We start from the raw sequence: 17808 nt of genomic DNA on the forward strand, positions 1-17808 counted from the left end.
CAACGTCACCAAGGATATTTGTCATTAAGATCTGATCACAGGCCACTTGAACCCTCTGACTGAAGCTAAAGCAAGCAGAATATGGGTCAAACTCACATCATCACAACTTCAGACAGAGGCAGCCCAAGACCTAGTGGCAGTACAGATCTCAAAAGCATTACAGCAAGTTTAGCCCCTACAGCCTTGTATGAGAAGGTGAGAAACATGTTATGTGCTGTTTCCTATCATCCTTACAGGAGAGAGGAGAAAGTTCCTGGTTGTTAGGAAAGCAATGAAGATTTGCAAAGAGCACTCAGCACCTGCCCTCTGCAAGACAGAGACCTTTTCCTTTACAGAAGGAAAGTACTTTCCTGGCAGCCAGAGAAGTGCTGAGGCCCAACATCTGTAGACACAACAAAATTCCCTCTAGGGATGTCTAAGAGCAAATCCCAGTCTCAAGAGCAATACAGGACATCAAAACTGCTCCTGAGGAATTGGACTGGTATTGGATTGGTACCACAACAGTGGCAGAAGTTAATAACACTATTTTAATCCCTGTTAAGTAGGTTCACCAGAATTTATTTATTAGCAAACCTGATTAGTCGGAGACTGTCTCCATGTTCTTACTCAGTTGCTGCCTGCTGCCTGCTGAACAGACAGAGGGATGCTGGAGAGATTATTGCTAAGCCCTTCCCCCTTCCCTCTCCCCTCCTCTTCCAGGACCACACTGACAGTCCCAAGGGAAACAGGAGAGACGGAGGGGGCAGGATCCTGCAGCTCTCGCTCAGCAGATTTCACCACGAAGCTCCACGAGCCCAAGAAGAGGAGCTGCCACTTAGGACGCTGACTCCTGTGCAAAGAATCTATTAGTACAACATATAATATATGAACACGTACGAATATTTTCCCCTTCTAAAGAAGGAGCGATAGAGAAAAGAGACTGGGATCTCCAGAGTGCTAGAGCAATTTATTTATTTTTTTGGTAATCAATACCATTAAATATCCCCAGGTCTTTCTGCTGGATCGTAACTCAGCTGACCAGTTTGCAGCATGCATACTTCACCTGCAGGGAAGCCAGGCAGCGGGCTGCAGCCCGAGGCGCAGTGGTAAGTAACTTGGGGGAAGTTTCCTTGGGTTTTTTGCTGCCTTGGAGTAATGAATGCCTGTGAATCTTTGGAGAATATGAACAAGAACGGCTTCGTTCCTGAGAGAAAGAAGGGAAGGGGGGTGTCTTTCAGTTGCTTTTGTCCCTGAGCTGGTAGTTTTCTTTCTGTCCTTGTAACAAAGTTTTCTACAGGATGGGCAAACGTTCCCTGTATTTTCTCAGTAATTTGCAGTGACATGAGACTGAGCTGGTAAGAATCCTTGTCATTTACAAAGCATTTTACTCTTAAAGCATTGTACAAACATGTACTAGTTAATCCTTGCCACGGCTCTGAGAGGCAGGCAAACAGGCGAGCAGTGAAGGAAACGGGAATTAGAATCTGAGCATTCGAGTTAAAGCAATTAAGAACTTTGCATCCAGCTGATGGCAGGTAATTGACCACTCTAATAACTATTAAGCAGCTTAGTTAAGTTAGTGTGTATTCAAGGCTTTACAGAAATTAAGAGAGCCATGCGACAACTGCTGGAAAATGAACAATCTAGCAAGGACTGAGATATTTCAGAGCAGAGACCGATCTGCTTGCACTGGGGTTTGCAGGCATCCGACCCTTTGTGATAATTATGGACAAGGCTTTAGCTCTCCTCTGTGCCTGTGTGTTGCCAGACAACCAATGAGGCTGCAAAGCAAATCGCGTTCACAGGCTGCAGATTCCAGGAGGAGGCACAGAGGTGACTTTTACTTACACACACTCATTAAATTTGTGGTTGAGGAAAGTAGCCCGAAGCACCCTTTCTCTTGCAGTAACCTCTACTATGTTTTCTCCTTCTCCACGCATCTTTTGGCTGGCAGATAACCCTGGTCTGATGCCATTTCGGATGTCCCAGTGAGAACTCTTAGAGATGCCTATTCTCTCTGGAGGCAGCGACCAAGACTATAGTAACATTAGCTACGCGTCTTGTAATTCCTTGAGCCATTTCTTTCCTGTCTCCGTTGAAACTCCTTCTGTCAAAGGGGTCCATTACCAAAGAGCCAGGAGGATTTACCGCCCCGATCAAGCCTCTGCAATCGATCTAAAGACAGAAATTATGATAAATGTTGGAGGCATCAAGTACCTGCTACCTTGGAGTACTTTAGATGAATTTCCCCTGACCAGACTGAGCAAACTTAAGTTTTGCAGCAGCTACGAAGAAATTATTCAGCTGTGTGATGATTACGATGAAGACACCCATGAGTTCTTCTTTGACAGGAACCCCAATGCTTTCGGGATGATTGTCAGCTTTCTAGCAGCAGGGAAGCTGATGCTCTTAAGAGACACGTGTGCCTTGTCTTTCCAGGAGGAGCTGAGATACTGGGGGATTGAGGAATCCAACCTGGAGAACTGCTGCTTTCGAAAACTATTTCAGAAACTGCAGGAGCTGGCTGAGGTACGGAAAGAAGAGGAGCTCCGGAGGAGCAAAGAAGCTGCGTGTGTTCTGGATGAGAAGACCAAATTTGGACAGTTTATGAACAGGCTCAGAGATATGGTAGAAAATCCTCAGTCGGGACTCCCAGGCAAAGTCTTTGCTTGTCTGTCCATCCTCTTTGTGGCCACCACAGCTATAAGCCTTTGCGTGAGCACAATGCCAGACTTAAGAGCCGAAGAAGACAGGGTAAGTAAGTCCTCTTTAACTGATCTGACTCTAGAACTTAAGGAAATGTGTCTGCTTTGCTAGGTATGCATCCTTAAAAAGACACAACAGATACAGAAAATCCACAGTGATGTGGTTGGAAACTGCCCCGATGATGGAATTTTCTACAACAGAAAATGCAATGAGAGCTGAAAGAGCTTCTGTCAGCTTCAAAAGGATGTTCAATTAAGAATAATTTTAACAAAGTAATTTACTAATTGTGAGCTAAACTACAAGGAAGTGTTTCTGGACAGAACTCTATCACACAGCGCTGGGTTTTGTTCTCAAAAAGCAGTTGCTAGCATAAGTTATAAACTTGTTACACTGAGTTTCCAGCTCACACTGAGGAGTTTTAAGCACATTTTACTCTTTGGTTATAAGCAACCACTCAGTAACAGCACAAGAAATATCTTCTATAACACGTAGCACTAATATCAAATACTAGCTGAACTTCCAACCACATATATAAACCCTTTTCAAGTAGGTCAGCTGCAGTAATTCAGGGCAAATTGCCCAAGCCTGTATCATACACGAAGGATCCTTTCTTTAATACTGCTGTATTTCAGCACTGTAAAGATCTGTTATTCCAATTATAAAATGGAGGGAAGTGGAAGTCTAAAGTTCTTTCAGATGCAGGAACACCCAAATTTATCAAATAGCTTTGACTAATCCGTTTAATTAATCCTTCACTTCATTAGCAAACTGCCCTTCTGAAAGCGGTGAGAAAATAAACTCCCTGCCCGGTGAGATAAGACACTCCCTAAAGAATTCTGCATTGATGAATAAAGACATTTTCCCATTTATGGCACATTATGGTACGCACCATGCAAAAATAGATACCTATTTTATTGCTCAAGCAGTAATTCAAGGCAGCACAGTCACGGCGAGGAGATGTTATGATATGTGATGTCTTTGAATGAAACTGAGGACTGAATATTAGCTTGTATTTGCATAAGAAGACCATTAACTTTCAGCAGTAAGTCTGGTGCTCTCACAGCTTTCCACAGCTATTACTTTTGGCAGAGAAAACTGATACCCTGCTCCTGTGCTTCTTCCAAGGAAACACTTTAAAGATAGCACATCCTTCTCGGGGTTAGGTGTAAAAGCATTACGAGCCCCACTCTAGGAAGTGCTCCATACCAACTTTGTTAATGGAAGCTGCCTGATGCATTTTATTGCTGTTTTCCAACCGCTGCAGAAAAAGCTGTGGCGAATACTTGCCATGAAAAGGAAGCACGTGTTATTTCAGATCTCAGCACGATTGTGTGCTTTTAAAAAGAATTACCTGCATTTTAGAAAGGGAAGGGTTTTCAGGTTTGTCAGTGTGTCTGGTATATAGCTGCTTTCCGTGGATCCTCTATAGAGCACAGATAACACCACTGCCCAGAGATCTGCATCCATATCACTGCTTTAAAGACAAGCAGGCTAGACTGAGAAAGAAGCTTAAATGCTTAAAGTGCAGGGGAAAGCATGATGGGTGAACTTGGTTCAAGGAACAGATTTGTCCAGATAGTTGGAAACATCCCACAGTTTACGCTGAAGGCACCAGAACGGTGCACCTCTTTGTGGAGTCCCAGAAGCACAGAGCACAGCATGGAAAGCCCTGTTGTTTGAGCCATTTAAAATGATGCCAGAGGCAGCACAGGGGAGGATGTGAGGCATATTGCTCACACCTTGTGGGAAAGCAGAATATGAACTACTGAATATTTTCTATCTATCTCTACATTTTTAGCCTGCAACACTTAACCTTTTCCTACTGGGATTTCAAAAGAGCATTTTAGCTACAGGAAAGCAAACCACTCACAGAGCTTCACTGATTAAAAACAGCACTTCTCAGTTGTGACTGAGTCACTCGCAGGGAAACTGCAGCTCTGCACGGAGATTTGTTACTCAAACCTGGTTACTGACTGTACCAGCAACCCGGGACAGCCATGCAGCACCTCAGATTTTGGTTCTGTAGGCTGAACTTAAAAATCTCACGATATCCTTTTGCCAAGCGACAGAAACAGTCAAACTCCTCCAATGAAGTTTCTGAACAACCTGTAATTCCACCCCTGAATCTAAAGATGCCCCATTCGGAGGTTTATTCATTTCTGAGCTGAAGTTAGGCTAAAGCTCTATGCATAAAGGTGCTTAGAGGTATTGTAAGGATCCGTATTCCAATGTCACTAACACTGGAAACGGAGCATAAATACAAACAAGAAAGGCTTTACCTCTGGTGCGTTTGTACCACTCGGGGCTCCATTTTCAAATCATCACAGCCACCCCAAGAGGGTGAGAACTGGCTGGGTTGCAGCACAAGAAGGATCAGATTCAAACGGAAAAAAAGGAAAGGAAAAAATAAGAGCAGGTGACTTCCATTTCACTCAGAGGCTGATCCCACCCTGCAGGCACATGAAATCGCTCGTTCTTTTAGCAGGTGCAAAGCCAGAAGGAAGAAAAGCTGCCTCAGCGGGCAGGAGAGCAAACAGGAGTCCTCACCATCCAAGGGAAAGTGAGAACTCCGGACTCTGAGAGAGGGATGGCAAGGAGCCAAGGCAGGAGCATCTGCACCGGGGAAGCCCATCACCCTGGCAACCGGAGGGAGGGATGGAGCCATCCGCGTGGGTAGCGCAGGGCGGGGGCTGGCTGACAGATCAGAGCACAGCCCAAAGTCAAATAAAGAACGAGGCACTGGAACTGACACTGTGCACATCTGCCAAAATATTTCAAATGGCATTAGAAATAGGAAGGAAAAACAGAGAGATGAGCAAACAGTTCTGTACTGTGTGTCATGTAAGTACCTGATGTGAATCCCCACCCAGGGGAACAGCCCCAAGCAAAGGAGGACAAAAGTTTGGGAAAAGTCTAAGGGGTAAATGTGTGGGGCTCTAGTGACCTCAGGTCTGAGTCTGACCATGAAACAGATGGATGTGACATACACAGTGCTAAGGGAAGAGGGCTCGTTAGCATGACTTAAGGCTATCTGTGCGTAAAACAACCAAGATTCCACATCCCCCAACAGCCATACAGCTTCATCTATGGTTTTGTGTCCATTCTTAAGGGAAAGCAAAGTGTCTTCAGTAAGGAAACAAATACGGCATCAGCAAAATGTAGTAATCAAGGCACATGTGTATGTAGACAAGAAAGCATACTTGGGGGTGAGGAGTTCTCACTGTTGTTGATCCAAACAGGTATTGATGGCAGCATGAGAAGTGCCAAGCTGAATCACAGACAGTGTATTTAGGATAGGAGAGCTGACATGATACATCTAATGAAATTCTCCTCCAATGAAAGAATTAAGATGAGCTCATTAGAGTCAAGGCAAAAGTCTCCCCAGAAGTCAGTCCCATGCAGGAGGTACAGCCAGGATTCAAGAGGTGCAAATGAAGTAGGCACAGATAATCCAAAGGGAAAAAAAACACATCATTAGACCTGTGAAGTACGGAACAAAACCAGCTCAGAAGGGCTCGGACAGGACTGTGCTTTAAAGCACCCTTGGGATTTTCTTTTGGAGGAGATTTCTTCCAATGAATCCCCAAAATTGGCATTCTCTGGAGAAATGACTCAGCAGAAAAGGTGCAGCAAGGTCGTTTCCTCAGGAGAGACAAGTAAATTAGGGTCAGTGAAGGAAAAGAAAGAAGAAGAACCCTCAGCCATTCCCATTAGCTGTACCTCAGCACTGATACAACCAGAGCTTTCTCCTGGTGTAGGAGCTCAGTCACACTTACTTGATGTCCTATGGCTGCAGCTAAGAGAAGGAAACATCCAACCTCTGTCCTGCAGTGATGAGTGAGGGGTCAGACTTCATTACTACTAATTTTTGTGCTTGCTCATAACTGATCTTGAGAAGCCTGTAAGTGCTTTCTGTACTGCGCAGATAACCTAATGAAACATAACCGACATGCGATGCAACCAGCATTGTCAGACCTAATGATTTCATCTTGGAACTAAGTATATTCATTTTCTGAAGTCCCAGTTCCTGCAATCATTTGATTATGTAGAACTCTAATTCATTTTAAACGAGATGCTTTTAGTCACTGATTACACTGAGAATCCAGAAAATGTGAAAAAATAAAAGAAGGGAAAAACAGGCAAACAACGAAGAGCAGATATATAATAAATGGAACCATATCTTAGGATTTGTTTTTCATTCTATGCCATTATTCTGGAGGCCCTGATGTATTTTTTCAGTGCTTGACATCACTGATGCTGTGTCACTGTGAAAATAGCTTACCTGGCTTGGACCCTAAGGGAAACTGTTGAGAAACACATCTTGTGTGAAAGCAGAGTTTCAGTGCTTTATAGGAGAAAAGGCAAGGGTTCTCTGGGAAGGCAAAGGAAATCAGACAAGATATTTGCTTCATGAGGGTTACCAGCACCACAGCTAAATGGGGTAGTAATGAAAAATCACACTGACTTTGGTTGAACACAAACTTTGGTTAACTGGTTAAACCACGTGAATTCTTGTCAATGTGAAGATATGTCCACTATGTGAAGATAGGCAGGTACCAGACAGATCCTCAGTATTCACGCTATTAAATCCATTGTGAAGACATTACAACATAACGCTCCAACCCTGCCCATAGCCTGCAGATAAAATGAGATCTCTTTAGAGTATTTATTAAAGGAAAACTTGAATGACCTGGGATTGACTGGAGAAGATAACAACACTTATGGACAGTGTCACATAGAGGTGTACAAACTCAGCCCTTCCGCACACAGCCTGCAGAAATAAGGCTCTCTGTCAAAGTGTAATTTGGCCAACTGGTAGAATTCACCTGTGGTAAATTGGATATGACAGCTGCATTCTGACAGATACCCCTGGCTACCAATTGTATAGCTGTTAAATACCAGGATCTGAGCAATGGTCAAAAAAGAATCTTCTAATTAGCCAAAGTGAAAGGATTTTTATGCTGAGTCATATCTTTTTCAATGAGTAGCAGTTCAGAGTACTATCAGTGAAGCAGGGCACTACTCAGAATATATTCTCATGCAAGGCAGAAATCACACAAAGCACGGCCCAGAATGACTTGCTCTGTAGCCAAAAAATTAACAAAGTTCTGACTTTCAGAAACACTTAAAACACTCATTTAAAAGTGTAAGACCAGAGAAGCGTATGTCCATGCCAATCTATAAATATATTGGTATGTAGACACGACTTGGTATCACCTGGGACAAAATAAAGCATTGAATCTAATATATACCCTGTTAGTGACGTTTACCTTGCTGAAGCCCTGCTCTATGCAACCAATGGGCACCCATGGGGTGGATGCTACTGATCACCTGTATCAGGATACCCTCACTGCCACGCAGAATGATTTTCTATAGAAACCCTTTACACTCCTTTTCAGTAATTGGTTTTTAAAAGCCAGCTCTGCCAGTTCAAGGTCCAGTGCTTATAATGCACAGTCTGACACCGTTAGTTTGCCTTATGTTCATCCAGCTTTGGCTGTATCCCAACAGCCATGGGACTCCCAGCTTGCACGCTATCCTGGGGGGACACCCAGCTGTTCCAGCTGCTCTGCAGTGAGCCGTCACCCAAATGCAAAGTGGGACAGCCCGTGTGTAAATCTGTACATCCTGTAGAAGTTTCTCTTCCTGCTACAGTCAAAATCAGAATCTGGTCTTTTAGTTCTGGAGATGTTTGAGCAGATCTAATCATTAATTTCACAGCACCAGAGCTGTGACCTGCATATGTTGTGCCTATTCCCGCAGTGTCAGCTCCTCCTGTCAGCACCACTATTTTTCCTTATAACAGGTTCAGTGCCTGTACGCAGGTACAGGCAGCCTCTGCTGCAAAGAACTTCCAGTGCAGTAAGGAAAGAAGCAGAGAAGGAAAAGAAATAGGGCTAAAGTTTTCATCAGAAGTAAAACTGGAAATGGAGTCTTTCCAAGTCCCATGCAGATACCTTGTCATTCTGACTGTACTCTTCCTCACCGTTACAAAATGAAGTCTGCTAAATTTCCTAATAGGGAAAAAAAAAACAAAAAATAAAAGATAACGCCTCCACATCTCTCTCCTAATAAAATGGCCTGGGCTCACCAATCAGACTGAAATGCTTCAGTTTGACTCTTACAATATTTGCAGAATAAAGAACCCGAGCATAAAAGTTAATTGAAATCTTTTATTTTAGTTACATTTACTCCCCTGATGAGATAACCTGTGCTGGGTACAGAGATGAGTTCCCCTTCCCTGCATTCTCTGTAATGTCCACATTCATATAATCCCGCTATTAGTTTAGTCTCCTCAAATGTACTAGGTTTAGTAATTGTTTTCATAAGTCCAGGTTTCTTACTCATAAAGCAAAGTAAGTGGAAAATTGTTCTGTGATCGGAATACACAGCACTCCTTTAACCAGCTTATCATCCTGTAAATCAGGTTACAGTCTCTCTCTCAGCAGGCAGTAAACCTTTTGATTTTATTGCATCTGTCTCTAACTATAAATCCCAGTACTGGAGTGATCCATCACACGGGGTTTTCAAGTTCTCCCTGACCATCATTTGATTCAGCAGCACAGAGTTTAATTATTCAAATCATAGCAGCAATGCGGTCGCGGTGATTCAGCAGTACCTGCAGCACTGCAGCTGGATCCCACGGCTCCAGGTACGCAGGGAACACAGACTCGTACAAGACTGCCTAACTGAATTATCATACTGCCAAAAGAAATGGTAAAAATGCTGCAGAGTGGGATAAGAACATCTGGGAGACAGTTCAGTGTCTCACCTACACAAAGAGCTACACAAAGGTGTTCTGCTCCACCTTAACCACTCTCCAGACTTGTAGACTCACCCTTGAGTCCACGGGCAGGCAAAGCAAGAACTGAAGCTTGCTTTTTCACTACCACATTAGCTTGCATTTTTTCACATAGAGGGCATTCTCTGGGGACACAGATGAGGATGCAGTGCCCATCTGTAACCTTGAGAAGTGCAGAAGGCTGGAAGACAGCACCGTGCTCAGGAAATAAGTCAACCATGGGTTTAGAGAGGAAAATTCCTGTGAGTTTTTCTTCTAAATCCTCCACGTTCAGGGCTGTGTTTTGCTCTTCATGTGCTATGTGGGCAGCCCCAGGAGCTCTATGGCTGGGATGAAGCCTCTCTGCTAAGCATGGGTAGCTGTCAGCTGCACACGTCGGCAGACAGCAGGCTAGTAGCCTGTTCCATCTGCTGCCATTTTAGTGGACGTTGGCCACTGTACGCAATACGGCGTGTGGACCAGACAGAAGGATCTGAGTGGTAACTGGCTGTAACTGAATGTGGTAAATAACATTTGGACACACCAGGCTAAGTTTAGTAGATGTGGACTGTGACCTTGCATCAGTAATGCTGCCAGCATTCCTGGTGTGAAAGATGATGTTCTGGCAGCTTGTCCTTCAAATGCAGAGTACTAAGCAGGACCGGGTCCTGCCTACCAGTACTTAAGGACGCTTTTCAGGCTCCACTAAGAGTCTGAATTAGAAGAGTCAAATATATTGCTTTACTGAGCTCCTTCCCTGCTCCATTTTGAGTCACTGTTTAATGTTTTCTGGATGACTGAACAGCAAAACTGCCTTCACTCAGACGCAATCACTGCTGCATTAGGATGGATCTAACTGGGAAGAGGTTCAGAGCCTTTCTGTCCATCGCTCATTTGTTTTACGATGATAAGCCAGCTGCTTTCCATAAGAGAACCCCACAAAGAACAACATTTGCATGCAGGGATTCAATCATGACTCCTAACTCAGCTCAAGGACTTTTATCAGCCTCGCTTCATAAGTAAAGTTACTTGCCTTTCTCAGAAGTATGCTGTATAACCAACACTTCTACACATGCTGATGTAGATAATGATTTCCTATATGAAGTTTTGAAGGAATTACTCTCTGCAGGGATGATGTGATTCTGAAATAATCCATAGACTGATCTAGCAGTGCTTATTGGCAAAGTGCTCTACAAGCGCTAGTGCAACTCCGGCCAGTTAACTAGGAAATGGACGATGTGAGACAAGAAAACACATAAAATCACTAACATCATCATTAACTTCATTAACTGGCAAGCATAGAAAGATCATAAGCAATGCTGCAGGTCTGCCTCTTCTTAATCTCAGGCATCATTCTTTTATATACTGTGGGAAATCCCGAATTACACACTGTGGAAAACAGGTTCAGGATGCTGACAGTGGACTTCCACTGAGAGTCATCCACAGGAAGGGCAGAAAGTTGGTATCCATGGCCACAGGACAGAGCAGTTGGGTAATAACATCGCTGCAAAGCCTGAAACCCTTCCTGCCACTGTGCAGCACAGCTTGCAGCGGCCAACATGCCAGACCTGGGTTCAAACACTGTTTTGTGTTTGCTTCAGCATTTATTTAGAAGTACCTTACAGTGGGTTAAAGGGCAGAAGGTACTGAGGTAAATCTTCAGAGGAAGGAAATTAATTGGCCCATCAGGTCATGATTCAGAACAGATTTTCCTCAGCATATTTTAATTATAAAACGCTTCAGATTGCAACCAAGTGGGTCAGAAATGGCCAGTGCAGAGCAGGTCCTGAGGGCATGAGAACAGCTCCCTGGTGCTCTCATCTAGTTATATATAAATGAGTTCATAAAAATAACTTTTTTTTTCTTGTCTATAAAGTGCAACCAAGTACAATGCATCTGAAAACCAAGGTGGATGGACGAGGTATTTATTCCACAAGGGAGGTTCTGCTTCACACTTCCTGGGCATTGCTACCATTACTGGTGCATGTACAGACATTATTTTCACAAGATGAGATTTACGTCTGTTGTAAAATATGATAATGCTGCATAACTTTGAGATCTGCTTTTATTTACTATCCTGGATGTCATTATGCTGTAACTAATGTTTCCTGGTCAACTAAGAGGGCACTTGGCTGGAAATTTATATTATTTACCTTATCTAGTGAGTGGCACATATCTCAAGCTCATTTAACTTGAATTCACAGCTGGGGAATAAATTTCAGCCCTGTAAACTCCCCTGTGCAATTGAGATTTAGATGCCATGTATCGCCCTGGCATCAGAGGGTGCTGGATTCTTGAACCTCTGATCCTATCCAAACAAGGTACTGCATGAAAGCTGCAGTAAGGCTTTCTGGAACCCCAGCGTTTTCTGCTATGAGTAATACTACTTTCTTCTCACTGTTCCTACAGAGATCCATTTTGCTTAAGCTTTTGTTTCTCAGGCTGTCAGGATGGGCACTGGGCTAATGGGACTTGGCTCAAATGTTCTTACTTTTTCTTATCAGCCTTTTTTTTCCCATATCAAAAGAGGCTTTAATAAAAGCATCCTAAAATGAGCACTTTCACTGTAGTATTATAAACATCCTAGTACATAATAGAGCCCAGAAAATGAACCATTACCTTATACAGCAGAAAGCAATAATGAAAAGGAACTATGAATTGCTTATTATCACGGGTGCTACGGAACTTTGAAATGGCCACTTTACCTATTTGAGGTGGTTTATAAATCTAAGAAATCATTCAATATTTCAGCCATCGGGCTCGGTATATAGCTTGTTACATACAAATCATTGTGTCCTTCATTGCTGAACCTAATGTTCTTTTCATACGTATAATCAATACCAGGCACTCTTTTTATTACGCTCATGCCATACGTTGTAGGGTTTCAGCTGGAGACAAGTTCCATAAATCCTGATAAATTCTTGCATTGCTCCAAAGTAAATCTGCAGGATGTATGTAGCACTGGATACTCACTGACTGCTTGCTCTGTTCTAACTGATCTCCCATCAGAGTCCATGACGGTCAGTGCTGGCTGATGCTATAATAGTGCAAAGCATCTCAGGTTTAGTTGAAAAATCCCACCCCAAAACAATTTTGTGTCCTGTTATAAATAAAAGCTCATCTTTCCCCCCCCCACTCATGATCAGTGCTGCATTGGTCTGGAGCTTTTGTAAGTTCTACTACACTGTGATACAGAAGAAGAAAGAAGTCAGTGGTAAATTTGATATGAAAATAATAAAACACCTCTCATGGATCAGAGTATTTGGCCTTCAAGTTGACAGTTCACTGGAAGGATTTAACTTCCAAAGGGAAGCTGGTAACAACAGCAAATGAGAGATCTACCACTGACACACAAGTACCCGTATTTTGGAAAGAATATGGTAGCTGAAGTCACTGTGTTATTCCACCAGCAATTTGGACAACAGAATGGAACACAGAGCACTTTGAGGTCTGAAATTATCCCAAATACTGGAGAAAAAGAAACTGTCCTTGGTATTTAGTATATCTTCCCCTTTTACAGCCCCAATATTTGCTACTTCTGAATGGGACATTCAAAAGAATCAAGAATCTTCAAAATGCCTGGTGTTAGAGAGGGATGTTCCATATAAACCTTCCCACACATATTACACGTTAAATACAGGTATTCCTAATATGTAAAGCATTCTCATACAAGTACACTGCATAAAATTTATCTCCCAATGTGACATCAGTGGGTTTGTTGTCATCAAATCCTGCAGACCCTGAGTCTTCCACTCTCCTTCCAGACTCTGGCAATAGAGTGGCCAAGGCGTGAAACATTAGTGTCAAGTGTTGTATACAGATTGACTAACTAATGGTATTGCTACACTATGTAATGGAGTGAAACTGTGCTGGTGGCTGGTGCCCAGCTGTGTTATTTCTAGTGTTTGAGTTAGTTACCTCCACATAGAACTACTGTGCTGCACAGATAAATCAGTTCCCTCTGAAATATACAGGGCTGGTTTTGCAGCGTGTCTTTGCACCATGTCGGCGTGTCTGAAGCAAACATCTTTCTTTTTCCATCTTCCAAAAACAAATAAAAAAAACCAAAACAAAGCAACCAAAAAACCACGAAGCCAGGAATTCACTGCATTAGTCAGTGTCAGACACTGTGATACTGGAACTCCTGCTTTCCTCAGCAGAAAAAGAGACCGATAGACTGATTTGAAGCATATACTTCTACAAATATATTTCTCAAGTGTCTTTTGCAAAGTATATAAAAAAGACAAAGTGTGTTAACAGGGGAGAACTCACCATCCTTTACATCCACAACTGAGCACCAAAGGGAAATAAAATGCACAGTACCATTCTTGAAAAGTTGGCTTTGAAGGATGTTCTGACGAAAAACAAACATGCCTTTGGGAAGCTGATTGCACAAATTGCTTTCTCTATACATAAATAAGAGAGGATGGAGAGAATAAAGCTCCTAACCAGCTCTTACCATGCCGCACTGTGACACTGTGTATTTAGGTCAGGTCTAGATTTAGTCCTAGACCTTAACAGTTAAAATTCCCAGCAAACAGTTTTTTTCTTTCATTTTCGAAGGAATGAATAGGGAAAGCTACACAATGATCTGCAAGCAGCATCACTGTAGATGTGTAAAGGTGGGTAAGTAGCAGATGTAGTGGAACTTCAGCCCAGTTAACAAAAGGTAAAATAAATCTTGATGGTAACGATGAATAATTCAGTAGTGTGACCAGAGGTGGGTGTGTGCAGAGTCCAGGCTGTGCTGTACGAACCACTCAGAGCTGAGACAAAGTGAGCAGCTCATAACACAACTGCTGATCACAGGCAATCTTATCAAGCCAAAGTCAGCAGCTCTGTGAACAACACAGCACTCCGGGCTCTGTCAGGGCAGTGGATTCAAATAGGGCTGTAACCTCATCACCTACGCATCACTGTAGCAGGACTGAGTCTCTGAGATTAATTTTAAGTGAGAAAATTACGATTATGACATTCTACTGTGCAGAAAGATAGAGATCCCCAAAGAGTGCTACAGAGCTACGCTGTTCTGAAGGCTGAGCCAGGTAAAATAACAACAATGATAATAACATAGAGGATGCATTACAGTTTTCTTTGAGGAGTCTCAGCCAGTGATCCTAACACCTGAGAATGGCAGAGCCACAGGATAGAAACAATTCCTGAACAAAGAGAGCTGTAATTCAATGCAAACGGACGCTCTCAAAAAACATCACATTATAATGCAGAGTGTAACTGAACACTGGGACAAGTTTAATTAGTAATAGGGGTATGTGTTTCCCGCAGAGCTTTTAATCAATACTGCTTGTGAAATGTGGCTGAGAATGGGTAATACTGTATCAGGAACTGCTCCTGTATTCTCTTGTTTACCAAAATAATCAGGAATTAATTTACATTTTCCTCCTCATTTCACGGCTACAGACCAAAAGCAATTCCACTTCTTAAGCTCAGGAAAATTAAAATAATAATAATAAAAAAAAGGGATTCTGAGGAAGCAAACTGAAGCAATTCCTCTGATAACAAACACAGGGGAAGTACTGCTTACAGCATGGGGGATCAACACAGGGAGAAGATTCCTCAAGGCAAGTTTTGCCCACTGGAGGGGTATTTATTTTCTTTCGGATTGGAGCTATAAAATATTTGTTCATATAGAAAGAAACATGATCTGCACACGGTGTAACTGAGCCAAGGATCCAGATGACTTAATGAATAACTCTGAGCCACTTTTAATTGCACCAGAGTACGTAACATATGCAAAAGCACCACGCGTTAAACAGCACCAGAAGTGTGCAGCCATTCAGACATTAATCTTCCTTTTGAAGACACACTAATTTTGGTGCAGACTTATAAATCAGTCAAGTTCAAAAACATGTTTTTTGAGAGCTGCAGGCGGGACTGATTTGGAACTGAAGGCTGTGCATACAGACTTTAGGGAGAGCTGAGCCTTTCTCAGACTCTCAGAAGAGCTTCATTCATTTGGAAGAAGCAAATAAAACAAGCGGGCAGTACATCTGTTCATCTAGACATTTCGTGTGCTCAATACCCCCTATGTGCCATTGAAAGACAGCTACCTGCTAGCTGGGATTTGGTTATTTCTGACACTTGTGACTTGAGCTGTGGAGCACTTCTGCTCCTCTGATGTTTTTGTATGCTGGTTTGCAGACTGTTCTTTTATTTAATTCTTCTTTTTTTGTGTGTGTGTCAGGGTGAGTGTTCCCAGAAGTGCTATTACATCTTCGTCATAGAGACCATCTGCGTGGCTTGGTTTTCTCTGGAGTTCTGCCTCCGATTCATTCAAGCAAGGAGCAAGTGTCAGTTCTTCAAAGGGCCCCTAAACATCATTGATTTCTTGGCTATTTCACCCTATTATGTTTCCCTCATCTTGGCAGAGGATGACTCAAGTGAAACGGATGACAGGCCAAGCAGCAACACTTATTTGGAGAAGGTTGGGTTGGTGCTACGTGTTTTACGTGCCTTGAGGATCTTGTACGTCATGCGCCTTGCCCGGCACTCCTTGGGCTTGCAGACCTTGGGCCTCACTGTTCGAAGGTGCACGCGAGAATTCGGCCTGCTTTTACTCTTCTTATGCGTGGCTGTCACTCTGTTTTCTCCTCTGGTCTATCTTGCTGAGAATGAATCCGGCAAGGTGCTTGAATTCACCAGCATACCTGCCTCCTACTGGTGGGCTATCATCTCCATGACCACTGTGGGGTATGGAGACATGGTGCCACGGAGCGTCCCAGGGCAGATGGTGGCTCTGAGCAGCATCCTCAGTGGCATTCTCATCATGTCTTTTCCTGCAACGTCGATATTCCACACTTTCTCCCATTCCTACTCAGAGCTGAGGAAGGAACACGAACGACTGCAGTCTCGGCTGAACAGAGTTAAAAATGCCAATCAGTCTGGTGAAAGTGACACCTTCAATGAGACAGACAGCTTGATCCTGGAGGAGCCAGCATCACCCATCAAATACATTTACACAGGGAACTAAGCCTCGCTCTGCAACACTCCCAAGAATAGGATACAGATGTATGTCAACATAACACACAAAGCAAAGCAGCAAAATACGTTACGCCGCTATTTCTCTCTGCCAGGATAGGTGCAGCAAAGCAGCACAAGCCAATGCAGCTGGCTCCAGCACATCACTACAGAGATGGAGGGTTTGAAAATGTCAAAAGTCAAAAGTTTATTTGGTAATAAATATTCATTCTTCAACAGGACTAATGATAAGATTCAGCTTTGTCTCTGCCAGTTAAGTATCTTGCTGAATACCTATTATTGAATGCAGAGTAAACTAAACAGCTTCTGTTGGCACAAAAGCACTTGCTATTTTATTTGCCTTTGAGTTTCCAACGTTCTTTACAACACCTTGAGCCAAGCATTAGGAAGGATTCTTTCAGGGCTACACACCTGTGCTATTTATACAATGCCCATCACTCAGGCATACAGAGTTCTGTGTCTGAATCACAGTTCTGTATCTGAAGCCACTAACAAGCTAAAATAAAAGCACTGTATGTGAAAAGCATTACGAGTTTGCCTGTAGTCAGATGATCTGTCTCTACACAACAAATTGCACTGCTATTGTAAGATACATAGTGTTTGCAAGGGAATTCGCTTGGAATGCAGTTGCAGTCTGAGAACTGTAAACATTTCATACTAGACAGGAGAACTTTTCAAACTTTTTTCATATACTTATTTAAAAAAATAATAAAAAAATCCTACTGAAGACGTGAGATGGTGTCTTGTTGTTGTGGCTGTTGAATGCTGATGGCTCTTTGAGAAAAAAATGTTATTGAAAATAAAAGGACAGCTTAGAAGTATTCAAGGGTATAAATGGCAAAAAATGAGAGGAATGATTGCTAAAGGCAGTGGGAGTGATTTCCTAATGCAAACGGGAGATGTCCCTCAAAAATACAACTACATGAGATGTTCCAGATGATCCTTCATAATTCAACCTTTTAGATGCTGTGAATGCAGTTAGTGGAAACTTCCACCAAGACAAGGTCAAGTCTGCACAAACATCAGCTCATGGGTCCTTGGTTTGCAAGCAGTCCTGCAGAGCCTTGACTCAATGGACATGAGGCATGTATTCAAGTACCGAGATAAATCAAGGCCTAAATTAATGTTTCCATCTGATTTTCAGCTTTTATTTTTCCGTTTCTTAAATCCTACCACAGTCCCATGACATGGTTGTGCTCCACAAAGTGACTCTTTGGTTCCATTTTCAGCCTGTGCCGTTCTCAGGCAGAGCAGGTCAGAGCCCAGGGGATCCTGCAGGCACTGTCAGCAGCGTCCCATGCAGACACACACACAGCAGCAGAGTTATGCAGCTTCATGGAGGCATT

General features: G+C 42.9%; 2 protein-coding genes across 2 annotated transcripts in view; one reads left to right on the forward strand and one right to left on the reverse strand.

Moving 5' to 3' along the window:
- Nucleotides 1–17808, reverse strand: part of WFDC1 (WAP four-disulfide core domain 1) — a 98766-nt gene that overhangs the window by 60003 nt on the left and 20955 nt on the right. The window lies entirely within an intron of this gene.
- Nucleotides 712–17195, forward strand: KCNG4 (potassium voltage-gated channel modifier subfamily G member 4). The gene is made up of 3 exons (XM_072346623.1): nt 712–1085; nt 1934–2733; nt 15669–17195. Exons 2-3 carry the CDS (start codon nt 1984–1986, stop codon nt 16452–16454), a joined length of 1536 nt encoding a protein of 511 aa, XP_072202724.1. The 5' UTR covers nt 712–1085; nt 1934–1983; the 3' UTR covers nt 16455–17195.

Source organism: Excalfactoria chinensis, chromosome 11 (assembly GCF_039878825.1).
Source record: "Excalfactoria chinensis isolate bCotChi1 chromosome 11, bCotChi1.hap2, whole genome shotgun sequence".
NCBI lineage: Eukaryota > Metazoa > Chordata > Aves > Galliformes > Phasianidae > Excalfactoria > Excalfactoria chinensis.

Excerpts from the sequence above, each read along its gene's own strand:
- KCNG4 (XM_072346623.1), top strand. The coding sequence starts at position 1,984 with ATGCCTATTCTCTCTGGAGGCAGCGACCAAGACTATAGTAACATTAGC. Across the intron at positions 2,734-15,668 it reads TAAGAGCCGAAGAAGACAGG|GGTGAGTGTTCCCAGAAGTG; the intron begins GTAAGTAAGTCC and ends TGTGTGTGTCAG.